Below are 13,572 nucleotides of genomic sequence, written 5' to 3' on the forward strand. Positions count from 1 at the left end.
CATGGAATGTCTTAGAAAATCAACTGTTTGTGTAAATGAAAAAATGAGATTGGCCAGTTGAAAGAAATCAGGTTTGCAGTAAAGTATTCTGTTGAATTTGCAGGCAACCCCGACATGGGAAGAGATGAGAATTTTGACTTCATTTTTCAGAAGGCTGATTTATTATTTTATGATATATATTAAATTAAAAGAAAATTATATATTAAAACTAACTAAAAGAATAGAAGAAAAGATTTCAGCAGAAGGCTAGCAAGGAATAGAAAGGAATGATAATAAAATCTAGTGACTGCTCACAGCCTCAACACAGGTGGCTGTCATTGGTCATCAAGTAAAAACAATTTCACATGCTGGGTGAACAATTCTCCAAATCACATTCCAAAACAGCAAAACATGGAGAAGCTGAAGCTTCTCAGCTTCTCAGGAGAAAAGGTCCTAACGAAAGGATTTTTCATAAAATATGTCTGTGACAGTATTCTGTATTTTATTATCTTTCAGAGAACCACCTGGTAGGTAAGGTATCTTCTTTTCCCAAGGAAGTAACATTTAGCATTTATCTGGAATTCCTAAAAAGTCTGGATCACACAAAAAGAGAACACAAGCAGTTTCATGTATTTGGCTTCACCTTTATAGCTACATATTAAGCTTTCATCTGTTTGGTTGGGGTTTCTTTTCCTTTATACAGAGCTCAAGAAAACAAACATGCAAATTCTGCTGTGCTAAACTAGAACTTCTGCAACTGACTTGAAGATTAACATCAGAATAAATTTTAGTGGGTTTGGCGCTGTTTACTTTGTCATCTGCTTATGAAAGCTGTTGATGCTTTGATGGAGAAATTTTATGGCTGCTGCTTTTACTGTGAAACTGATATCAGTCCCCCAAAAAGGTCTCAATGTGGATGCAAAGAGAAAACTGCAGCTCAAAAAAAGAGAAATCACCTCAGATAAAAATGTTTTTTACGAACCCATTTATCATGTGAATCATCTTTTACATTTCATATTCATGAACGTGAAAAATGTGTCTCTGAAACCTGCCATTTTTGGGCTTGGAATCAAGAAAGTTTGGAGGCCTGCCCTGACAGATTAATGCATCCTATATCATATGGTAATTAGCCATGAGTTAGCTATGGAAGTAGCATAAATTATATAAGCTTAGTTATGAAGCTTCCTTTCTTCTTGTGTCAGGTATCATCTTCAGTACACCAGAGGACAAGAAACAAGATTCTAGCAATCTCCTTCCAAGGCACATTTCATATACAATTAGAACCAGTGTTCTCTACAGCATGAGAACAGATCTGATTAAAAATCCAACATGGAAATCCCATCCCCACAAGTTGCCAGCTGATGGGTTTAAATACAACCATGTCTTTATTCCTCTTCAAGATATGATTGAAAGGGCAATTATTTCAGCACAGACTGGGACAGACACCTCAGAGACAGCAATTCAGGTGCAGGCCATGCCTTACCCTTGCCATACCAGTGATCTGTAAGTAAAATTTCAGCTTTTTCATTTGATGTATTATCCTTGTTAGATTAGTTCTAGAGAACAAATCTAACAAGGGAAATTTTTAGTGGGTGAATGTATATCTCTGCACAGTCTTGAACAAGTACATCCCATACCAGAGTATTACAGCATAGCAATTATTGCCCAGCAGCTGTGTTTAACATAACATGTTGCGCAACATTTGTCTGGCAAACAACCCCTTACAAAATGTTTGCAGCCATAGTGTGGTGTAGTCTGCTGGACAGTGGCTGTGTCAACATAGTATGCAATTAGCTTAAATTATTGTAAGAAATCTCTTTTAAATCTTTAGTTGTCTTGTACACAAACTGTTAATTGGTCACTTGAAGGGTGAAGTTGATGAAGCAAAAGTGTAGGGTTGTTCTCTGTAAAACCATCAAAACATCCCAACTATTAGATTTTAAAATTAGTCAGTGGTAACAAATTTGTTGGAGTGGAGTGAAAATTGACTGGGTCACATTATTCCTCGTTGTCCAAATATATTAATTTGCCATTGACACAAATCTGAATTTTGTTTGGCTTTGAATGGAGCCCTAAAGAGTAATTATATCAGCTGTTTGGTTTAAAATACTATAATATATAAAATTAGTATAATAATATTGTAATAGTATATACATTTAGCTTGTTACATAAAAAATAAGTAATTCTAACCAGATCAGGAATAAATCTTATTGTTCATGTCAGATCTTATTTTGAGAACAGTTCCAGTATTAGCCTATTAACATTCTGCTAGAAAATAGTTTACCTTTGTGGGCTGACAAATCTTCATATTTTGTTCTTTCATAGATTCTTGAACAACATAGGTTTTTTTTTCCCACTTATGATGATGTTAACATGGATGGTTTCAGTTGCTGGTATGGTTCGCAAGCTGGTTTATGAAAGAGAAATTCATCTTGAAGAGGTAAGAGGCAGATTAACCTCTGAAAAGAAAATGTATTAATTTAGGTGCACTGAAATACAAAAGTTATGAGGTACTTTTAAGTACTCATAATCCAGATGGCTTTGTTTTCACTTGTTTCCTCTGGGCAGTAGGCTCTAGCTCTAGCTGCCAACTGAGTTTCAAAACATTGTTTGAGCATCAGTATGCAAATATTGTCCATGAGACAAAAAGCAATAAGCAAAAGTTGAAGCTAGAAAGTGTTATTTGGGAAGGCTGTGTGATTAGAATGATTTTTGTTTTGGATTCTTTTTCATATTTTGCTCTATGTAGTCAGCAATGATAAAACTACCTAAAATAAGTTAAGAATTTGTTATGAACCGTGTAATTATCAGAAATAAAAGGGAAATTGCATACCAAAAAAAAGGAGCCAATTATTTGCTTCTTTCAACAGCTAGTCTTCGCAGGTGCTAAGCATTTGGAAGGACAAAGTCTTTGTGATACATTTTCTGTATGGATAAATACATTTTTTAAAGAATTACACTGATTTCATTGTATCAGCACAATTACTGCTTGAGTACAATTTTTAATTTGGGGAATTATTAAGGAATTATCTAATTTCTCTAATCATTCTGTTGTAAAGTAAACTTTTTTAATGCTCCAAAATATTAAATCACCTTTATTTTGAAGGTCTTATGAGAACTGCTTCAAAAGTTTTATTAGCTTGTATCCAAAAGCATATTTTTAGAAAAAGAGAGATGTACTTCATACCTGGCTAAATTGTTATTTGCCTGGTAATACATAAAGGTTATAAATTCTTTCAGAAGGGCAACAGGCTGAGAAAAAAATATTTGTTTATATATTGCTGTGGATATTCTCAGTACTTTTTAAAGTATAAAAAGGCAAAATCCTAGCTGGAAGAACCAGTAATCTGACATCTGTTTTTGAAACCCTATGCAAAAGAGAGTTTTGCTGAGCATGGTGATTCCTTGTGCTCATGCGTGATCTCAGAGCCTGCCCTGCTCAATAACATGTCTGATCCAGGAGAGAGCACAGCACAAGGGCAAAGAAACAAGAAATTTAAGGGGAAGATGACATCCTTTGGCAAGTTGGTAGTGTCTTGGTGACAAAATGCTTTGCTTAAAAAGGAAAAGGGAAAAGAAAAATTGTTTCCTGACTTTAACTCTCTTTGTTCTGTTGTCTTGCAGTATATGAAGACAATGGGTGTGTATCCAGCCATTCACTTCTTTGCTTGGTTTTTGGAGAACGTCATTGTGCTCACAGTAAGCAGCTGTGCTCTGGCCATCATTTTAAAAGCAAGTGGTATCTTTGCTTATAGCAATGGCTTCCTTATCTTCCTTTTTCTCCTGCTATTTGGAGTTACAGTCATCATGTTAAGCTACTTTTTGGGAGCATTTTTCAGCAGTGCCGATACAGCAGCTCTGTGTGCCAGCCTTGTCTACATGATCAGCTTTTTACCCTACATAGTTTTGTTGGTCTTGCAGAACCAGCTGAGTTTCACCAACCAGATTATAATGGTAAATATTTGTTCTTTTCTAATTTTTCTCCTCCAACTATGCTGTGAATTTCTATAGTTTCAAATCTTCAGACCATAATGTATTTCTTTTTTCCCATGTTTCTGTTTGCTTTTGTGATTATTGGCAATAAATCACACTAATAAATCTCCAACTGAGAAAATATTTAGAAGGTAGAAAGGAATGAAAAATAATGTGCCAGGGCAATTTTGTAAATCTACAGAAAATATCAGGAAGTTGCATTCCTCATACTCATGAGTTCTCTTAATGTCTTGACTTCAAAATATTTGTAACATTAGGGAATTTTCAAGATCAGCTGATGACATTTCACTTCTCAAAGTCATTATTTGTTTGGAAAAAACTAGTGATTGATTTTCTGTTATTATAACTGGAGAATAGATCAGAAATTTGTCCAACCATATAATCTGAGATATGTGTTTCTTTGGTGTAAGTTCTTTCAGGTCCTTTCCTGTTCTATGTATTCCATAGTCTGTTTTATGTCTTTGTACTGTCCTAAAATATCGCATCCCTGAATGTGACATCAAGTATCACCATCATATAAAGAAAACCATATTTCACACATTATGGCTTCACTATTTCAAAATAACTCACTAAATTAGGCTGGTGGAATAATTCATACATTGTTAAAAAATGCTCATTTTTTCAGTGTCAGTTGGTCAGATAAAATAACACTTTCCAGTAATAATAACTAGGTCAGTGGAGCTCTGTTCGGTGGAGCAAATACTACTAAGGTTTGTGGGGAAGTATGGTTAAAACATAAATGAAATAGCAACCATTAGCCGGTGTGGAGGGAAAAAAAGGTCTATTTAGTTTGTGCTTGATTTTAGTTTCACAGTATATTTTATTTCATGGAACTTGTTAAGAGCATGTTTTGATTTCACATGTTTTTATTTTCATTTTATTTATTATGTTCACATATTCTTTCTCTGATATTGCAGTGTCTTCTTTCTACAACTGCCTTTGGGCAAGGAATATTTTTCATTACATATTTTGAGGGCCAAGAAATAGGTAAGGTCTTTGGCTAGGAGAAAAGCTTTGTAATTATTATTTCAAAAACTACAGTTGGAAATGTTTTTCAATCTGTTCTGAAAAAATCTCTAATAAATTAATAAGCTGGATCAAGTTCAGGTATATTAATGGATGTAATCCTTTTTTTTTGACTATTATGGCTAGAACAATATTCATGACAGTGGATGTTTCAAATTATTGAAAAATTTTCATAATGGTACCACAGTTTGTAAGAGTGGAAGAGACAATTGCAGAATATATTACTTAAGTTTCCCACCAGACGCTTCATCAAAATGACTCATCTTTATTGAAGGAAGGGCAAAATGTGTTTTGGGAGAAGCTACTTTCCTTGACAATTGTGGAAAAAGAATTGTAGAAGCAATTTCATGATCCACTGTACTGCAAACAAAGTGGCATTTGCAGTTTAAAAAATACAATATTTTTAATAAATTTACTACTTTCTTACTTTTGTTTTCCATTTAGCAGTATGGTAGCTTTCTGTAGCACTAGTGTTCACACCTTCTTTTTTCCTTTCTGCAATGTAATAATTTTATGAAGCAATTATTCAGTGAGTTCATTCATGTTTAAATTCAGTCAATATACACAATGCTTCTTAGTTAGAATTCACAGACTTAAATCTTCAGATTTAGCATTATAGAAATGATATTAAACTTTATGTAATCGTTTTCTTTATATCAGCAGAGTGGCTTAAAGCCTGATTCATTTTGCCAGTGTTGTAGTTCTTTTTCTTTTTCCAAATTAAGGGCCAGCTAAAACTTCATAAACACCCTTTTCTACAACATCTTCTCTACATTTTCCCAGCAGCAGTGTCACCTGCTGTTCTAAACACAGGCTTGTAGAGGCATAGAAATTTTTTTCTGTTCATTAGGATTACTATTAATAACTATGGCTTGTCTTGTGCCAGTGCTTAAATGCCCAGAAGTGTGTGATGTTGATGTGTTTGTGATCTTTAATGCTGTGTTGATCTAGCTTTGACCTTTAAAAAAATCATTATTATTACTACCAGGAATTCAATGGGATAATGTGCACCAGTCAATGGCACAAGGAGGATACATGACCTTTGGATGGATGTGCTGGATGATGTTCTTTGACTCCATTTTATATTTTGTTGGCGGCTGGTATTTCAGCAATATTATTCCTGGTAAGACCGTGAGCTTGTTCTTATTTCATGTTTTTGAAGTTATTTAATATTATTCATCCATTAATATCTTCACAATGTAAACATTCAGTCACCATAGGAAACATTTATTGTGGCATTGTCTTTCTTGGTTTTATGCAAATAAAACAAAAATATGTATTTTTCTGAGTTATGGTTCTGTTGTGCAAAACTGTCTGACTTTCTTTAGGGACTGGGAAACAACATCTTCCTAAATACATAAATACTAACTAGTGCTAACACATGGACTAGAATTTGTAGCCAGGGATGAAATATCTTTTGTTTGATGATGGGTATGACAAATATTTGATAGAATTAGGAATTTATTGGATCTTCGCGGTAAGAGAGCTTAGTCTACAAGCAAAATTTCCTGGAAAAAGGGTGAATCTCCTCTCAGTATCTGGGCTGAAACCCATGGACAACAGCATGTTTTCAGATCAAAAAATCTTCAGACAGCACAGTAACTGTATCTTGTTCCCAATCAGTCCACAATCCAGTGTATAGAGAAAACAAATTGATTTTCAAGTATATTTTCAGAAAGTAGTGGTGAGTTTATTTAAATTTTTTCATGAACCAAGTTTTATAATTCTTATTGAGTTGGTTGATGTATTTTTAATCATGGCCTCACGCCTCACTGTATGTTTTACCTTTCCTCTGATGATTTACCTTTCCTCTGATTTGCGTATGTTGCTTTTTCTTCTGGCTACTTTGTATTTCTTTGTTTAATAAATTAAAATTAATTTTGCCTTGAAAGATAGGGGTGGGTGGAATATGCAACTGAATTTAAAAATCTTTATTTTCAATTGGCACTTACCCTTCAGAGTCAACGTAAGGACACTCCAAACAGAGAGAGTGTGTATTGTGTGATGGGTAAGTAATGCCTGAAAAGATCAGGCACTGCCAAAGATTAGTTTGTACATAGGACTGTGGTTTTGCCCTTTTTGTTTATGTGCCATAGTAAGTGTTTCTTTTGGTGGCTGATTTGTTTGCATTTTGCCGATATTAATGGAAGAACTGGTGAAATGGACTATTTTTATGATAAAAAAATACGCTCTTCCTCTTGGCAGGCTATTTGGTGCATTTTCTTCCCTATGGGCTGCAAGATTGTGTTAGATCTATGATTCTGTTACACTTTGAAGCTGATTTGGAGACAGGGTAAAGCATCACTGAGGCTTGATTATTTTATGGAAGGACCTGGTTTATGAGCAAATGACATTCTTTACACTTTATTAAAATTTTTAAGTAAAGTATTTGGGCTAATTAAATGGTGTAACCAACTCATTGTAAGCAATAAAAGGACATTTTAGTCTACAAACAGATGCAAAATGACTATAAATTTTTCAACAGTTTATATCATAATTCTAACATAGGAAAATTTGGATTGAAGAACCGGTGGTACTTTCCCTTTACTGTTTCCTACTGGAAGAACCTGTGTGGTACAGAGAGAAGCAAGAGACATTATCTGAATTCTAATATGTTTTTCTTCAATGAAAACTTCCAAGAAAAAGGTTTGTAGTAATAGAATTTGAACAATGTTTTTTTTTCCTCAGTGGCGTACTAGTCATAGTCAATCTGCTTTTATCATTGTTTGGTTCTGTATTATATGTTTAGATCTTACCCCTTTCTCTCTTTCATAATGTAGTATATACTATGAATATCATATAATAACGGTTTCATTTTGCTACTCTCCATAATGATTGATTAATTCTGTGAAAAGTATTGTACAGAAATACTTAAGAAAACTCTTTGAAAGATGTAAAATAAGTATCTCTTGGGTCTTTGGAAGCCACTGAACCCTTTCATACTCTTAATGAATCTGAAACCTGTTGGGTTTTATTAACTTTTAAAAAATTTGCTTCTTGTTTCAGTGGAAAAATGAACTTTGTTAATTTCTTTCCCTTCTGTTTCTAATTTCCCTCTTCTATAATCACTGTTCTTTCTGTCTCTGCTTCTTAGCCTTTTGTCTAGAAAGCTGTTATTGTAACTAATTTTTTATAGGCCTCCAGATTTCTCTGTTCTTCTATGTATGTTCACTTGCTTACAATTAATTCAGATTTTTTTTACCTTTTTGCCCCTCTTCAGTCCTTTTAAGGACGTTCCCACATTGAGTTTAGGTTTTGGAAATGAAGGAGTAAGTCACTCTCGCTTGTATTCCATCTTGGGCCTCAGAACAACATGATGGGTTGTTGTGCTTATTTTGGGAGTTACAATGTCTTAGAAATGATCCAGTTGTCTGTAGCATAGGTGAAGAAGCTGAACAACTCAGCAGTTTTACATACAGGTGTCTCCTAGATTGGAGCAGACTTCAAAATGTTTTGAGGTTCCTTTCAAACACTCGTGGAAAAATGATTTATATGAGTTTTGTCTGAATTTCTGCGATTTGGAACAACTCCATTTTGTTAAGACAATTGTGTTTGGTCCTTACATAAAATGAAGATTTCCAGCGTTTCCTTCTGGATTCAGCACATAATGTGTGCTGGTCAGGCAGAGAAGACATAAACTTCTCTTCCTGACCAGTTTTAGTGTGTTTTCTGGCTCAAGTTATTTCAGTGATTTCCTCATGTCATGTGGTTGATAGCAAATTGTGTGTGAATAGTAACACTGTCTGCAGCAAAGGATCTTGCTGTCCTTTACAAGAATTGTGTGCCGTTGTACTGACAATGGGATAAATGCAGCCATGAAGAATTTTCTAGGAAGAGCAAAGTGACCTGCTGCTGGGCAATTTCATCACTTGTTCCATACAGCCCAGGTAAGGGCTGGTCTCAGAGGCATGGAGAGCATTTAGGAAATCAGAGGTGTGTGAGGGAGGAGCTGGGAGTGTACGTTGCTGGAACTACAGCTGCAGCAGGGCTGGCAGTGACCCAGGGCACTGTGTACCCACCTGGAGCTCCCCTTTGGAGAAGTCCCAGGGTAATCAGTTTAGTGCTTGCAAGTAACTTGGAGCTCTCCCTCCGAGTCTTTCCTGAGCTACATTGTCTGAGGCCCCTCTGCACTTGAATGCTTTTTTGTTAATTTAAAGGATGCAAATTTAGGAAACAGCAGAAAGGTTCCTAGAAGAGAGGTGCATGGGTAGGAGATCTCAGTAGTGTCACAACTGCTGGTAGTATCTTGCTAGCGAATGACCTCAAGTTTAGAATGGATTTTTGACAGGAGCTAAAAATTGAGTGTGAAAACAGCAAAACAACTTCTTCATTCGCAGTGTAAACACACCAATCTTTGAAATAATTATATATTTTTTAAATTTATAATTTGATTTATATTATTCAAGCTTTTTATGTAGAGAATAATTCTCTGTTCTTGTAATGTTTGCATTTTATTTACGTAAAATGATTGCAAAGAATATAACTATAAACCATAAATATCTTATGTGTATGTATATGCATAGAATAATTCTCTCTTCTCATAATTCTCAGGCATAAAAGTTTGTTTCTTTGGACTAACATTCCAATCTGGTTTGCCTTTCCTTAAAAATAAAATAAACCGGAGAATAAATAAATAAAAATAGAGATCTCACTGCCAGATCTCTAACTAGTAAAGAGTCAATAAAATATTGCACATGAATAATGTAATGGGGCTGCTGGTAGACTCTGCTCATGTTTGGAAAGTAGTGCAAACCTGACATGGAAAGGAAGGCAACTTCGTTGGTGTCATACGGCATTTCAATTTCCTGAGGATGTTACCTCACAGCAAGAAGACTGCTGGATATCTGCTTGCCTTGAGCACCTTGAATTATGCTTGGGCTGGGCTGCTGCTCTGAATCGTTTCAGAGATCTGCTTTGCTTAGTTGACTGAGGGGAATTGAGAAGATTAACTGCCTGTGCCTGTGAATGTTATGTCAATATTGTGTGCCTGAAACTGGATGACATATATGAAGCGGCTTACACAGTTAGAATATTCTAATGCTTATGGGCATAAAAAATGATTCAAGTAGTGTTATTATAAGTATTTTTTACTAGAAAAAAATATAGCAACTATTTTATGACTTTATCAAGACATATGTAGACATGCACATAACTCAGCGTAACAAATGGGCCAAATTCTTAGCGAATATTAATTGGTATGGTATCTTTCATTTCAGTGTAGTTTGTGTCAGTTCAGTCAATTTGAACGTCTGTTCTAGGCCTTGGTAAATGGTGGGAGAAATTAAGTTATTTTGTTATTCTTTTTATGCATAAACACATGTTGAGATTTAGCAACATGCTCATTCTGCTACTCTTCCCCACACAGACCCAGCATCTCAGGGCTGGAAAGTCCCTTGCACTGAAGGAACCACCACCATTGGTGTTGTGCTGCTGTCCCTCACCAAGGAGCACGTGAATGGTCAGAAGGCCGCTGTTAAAGATCTCAACCTCACTTTCCATAAGGGCCAGATAACAGCACTCCTGGGACCTAATGGAGCTGGAAAGACAACAGTTATGTAAGCCTGACTTTTAATGCTATTACTGTCCCCTCTGATCTCTGCTATGCTTTTTCAGTTTAAAATTTTGTGAACTGTTTGCTATGCTTTTTTTTTCCCCTCAAATAAATATTTGATAAACTCCCCAAAGAACATGGAAAGTGAAGGTTGTATATCTATGACAAAAGGAATGTAATGAGTAGAGAACTGAGTCCTCTGTGCCACTAGAACCATAATGTGATATCCCAGGAACTTTTAAGTAGGGCTTCGGCATGTCTGGTTGGGGAGTTGAACACATCTTGAAGGAGTGTTCTTTTTTGGCATTTTATGGTATTTTTGTCCCTAGAAGTTGCAGGGGACTTTTTTCTTGGCAGTTGACCAAAAATGAAAGTAATAAAATGAAAAATGACCTTAAAAAAAGTCTCAACTAAGAAGCTTATGTTTCTACCTTTCTGTTAGCTATAATCAGCTTTCATCAAGCCAGTGACACAGGATGGGACCTAACTGGGAAATACTCCTCACAGAATACCCATGTGGGGAAGGAAACAACCACCTGTTAGATTTGGTTGGGGAAAAAAAAATCTTTCTCTGGAAGAAGGGAAATTAAGAACTCTTGAGATCATGTTGAAAAAACAAAAAACACACCAACAAACAAACCAACCAAAAAATCCCCAAACCCAAACAGCCACCACAAGAAAAAAGTAGTTAAATCCAAACCCAAAACATTAGTGATATCTCTATAACTATACTTGACTGAATTGGTGTTACTCTGAGGATGTTAAAACATGCCTCAGGATATCTAAGCGATGAGCTCATTGCATGTTATCTTGCCAAATTTTTTTTTTTTTCTTTTCTTATATCAGATCCCTCTTGACTGGTCTCTATCCACCGAGCTCTGGCACCATTATTGTTGATGGGAAGGACATACGGACGGAGCTGGCTGCCATCAGGACAGAGCTGGGTGTTTGTCCCCAGTACGACGTCCTGTTCAACACGCTGACAGTGAGAGAGCATCTCCTGCTTTATGGGTCAGTGAAGGCACCCGGGTGGACAAAAGAACAGTTGGATGAGCAAGTCAGTGGGTGAGTTTTCCTTCCTTTTCTTGAAAGCTGTCAAGTAAATTGGTAATGACTGTTGCAAGCCACCCAAATAAAAAAGAGAAAATGCAAAACTTACAAGGGATAAACAATGGAAACTGCAGGGTTTTGTGAGGTTTTGTCACATTTCATGTTCTGAAATCATGACTTGAAAATAAATTTCCTAGTGTCTAACTATTACTTGAAAATATTTGTAGAGGGAACTGTCACTCTTTAAAAACCTGGTATACAGAACCATCAAATAATGATGTTTGCACTGGAGTGGAGGTGCTTAGCCTAGTGAAAGTTGCAGGGGTTCCACCACATGCTGTCTGCCTTACCTCTATCCTTGATGGAGAAGCAGATAGAAAGAAAACTGCTATGCTTACACCGAGTTTTTAAATAAATCAACAAAATTACTTTATACATTTCTTATCCTGTATTCCTTCACTTGCAGCAGAAGGAAGGTTAGAAAACCAGGAAATCCAGGTAAAGGCAGTGACGGCTACAATATTTTTACATAAGCCACCTCATTTTCCTTTGCCAAATACAGCCTTGAAATGTTTTTAATAAATGACGAGGTTTAAAAATGAAAAATACAATGGCAAAAATAGGTCAGAGTTCTGATGTGAACTCAGAGGATTTGCCACTTGTCAGGTAAAAAACATTTGCTAGTGTTTTTGTGCTGATACTTCTTCAATATAGGACTAGATCTTAATTTTTCCTAGTGTATATTAAACTAACTAGAAAACTCTACAAGCTGAGATCTGATTCATTAATAGCAAACTGCATTTATTCTACTTCAGAAATAAAAGGTATGCTTTTCAAACAATGTGGCAGTGTAAATAGTTTGTGTTTACCTTCTGATTCATGCTAGACTCTGTGAAGGCCTGGGCATTTCCATGCTTCAATGGAAAAAAATGTCAAGTTGATGAGACTCTTCCTTAAGTGCACAATCAGGCATATGCAGAGGCATTTGTGACAAAGTGTCTTTCCTTTTTGGTAGCAGTCATAAAAGCCTGTTACTTTTAAATTTGGATCTGAACAAACTCAGGTGTGGACACCCTGTTCTCTCCAGAAACAACAGAAGGAATTCTCTAGAACTACAGAGACAAAACAAACTCAGTAAATGGTTTAAAATTGATGCAAAGTAATATTCTGTGTCTTAATGTACTTAGACTGCTGAATTGTAATTCTAACAGCAGCCTGTCATACTAATGACACATGAGAACACTCAGAACTCTGCAGGCCTTGCTACTAAGAAAAATTATTTTTAAAGGAAACAAATGCTTTAAAAGACTTCAGAGAAATTAGGAAAGCAACAAAAGAATTAAGCAAAAGCTTTTTATTAACTAAAAAAGCAGGCTTCTAAAGAGATTAAGAACAATTTTTCTCACTATATATCTATAGAACAGCAATTGAAATGTATTTTCTTAAAAATGAGAAATTCTGTCAGGGTAAATGGCGTTGCTTAGAGATTGCATATTCACTGAAATTAGTCAGGAGTTTAGCTTAGGACTGTTGAGCCTCCTATCAGCTTGCCAAGCTAATAGCAGCTGAAAGCTCTTAGGTCAGTGACTGTATTCTCAGTGTGATGAAAAATAAGTTAAAGGTCTTACAGGGTTGCCTTTATTAATCATGTTTCCATACCATGCCAGATGCAAGACCAGCATCTGAGCATCTTGCAAGGGCAAGGGCTGAATTGGAAAGATCTATAAGGTATCTCCCAGTTCTTAACATAGGAATTAGAATAACTTTGATTAGATAGTATTATTCCACCCAAGGATCTCTAATCAGTTTATTTCCCAAAACTAGCAGTCTTTGTCATTATTTAGAGGGGCTGTAATCTGTAGTTTGCTGAAGTTGTTGGACAAATTATTATTAATTTTATTATCTTTAATTTAAAAATTTCCTTTACAATATTATTTAAAATCTGTGCATCTGAGGATGATAAGCATTTATGC

The 13,572-nt window shown here is 35.5% G+C and overlaps 1 protein-coding gene across 1 annotated transcript in view; it reads left to right on the forward strand.

Annotated features, from left to right (window-relative positions):
* The window catches only part of ABCA13 (ATP binding cassette subfamily A member 13), a 169,957-nt gene that overhangs the window by 61,974 nt on the left and 94,411 nt on the right, over positions 1-13,572 (forward strand). The window contains 8 exon segments of the mRNA XM_030964165.1: positions 1,182-1,482; positions 2,305-2,419; positions 3,604-3,933; positions 4,890-4,959; positions 5,987-6,121; positions 7,507-7,644; positions 10,364-10,553; positions 11,396-11,614. Coding sequence (XP_030820025.1) covers positions 1,182-1,482; positions 2,305-2,419; positions 3,604-3,933; positions 4,890-4,959; positions 5,987-6,121; positions 7,507-7,644; positions 10,364-10,553; positions 11,396-11,614 — 1,498 coding nt within the window.

Source organism: Camarhynchus parvulus, chromosome 2 (genome assembly GCF_901933205.1).
Source record: "Camarhynchus parvulus chromosome 2, STF_HiC, whole genome shotgun sequence".
Classification (NCBI taxonomy): Eukaryota; Metazoa; Chordata; class Aves; order Passeriformes; family Thraupidae; genus Camarhynchus; species Camarhynchus parvulus.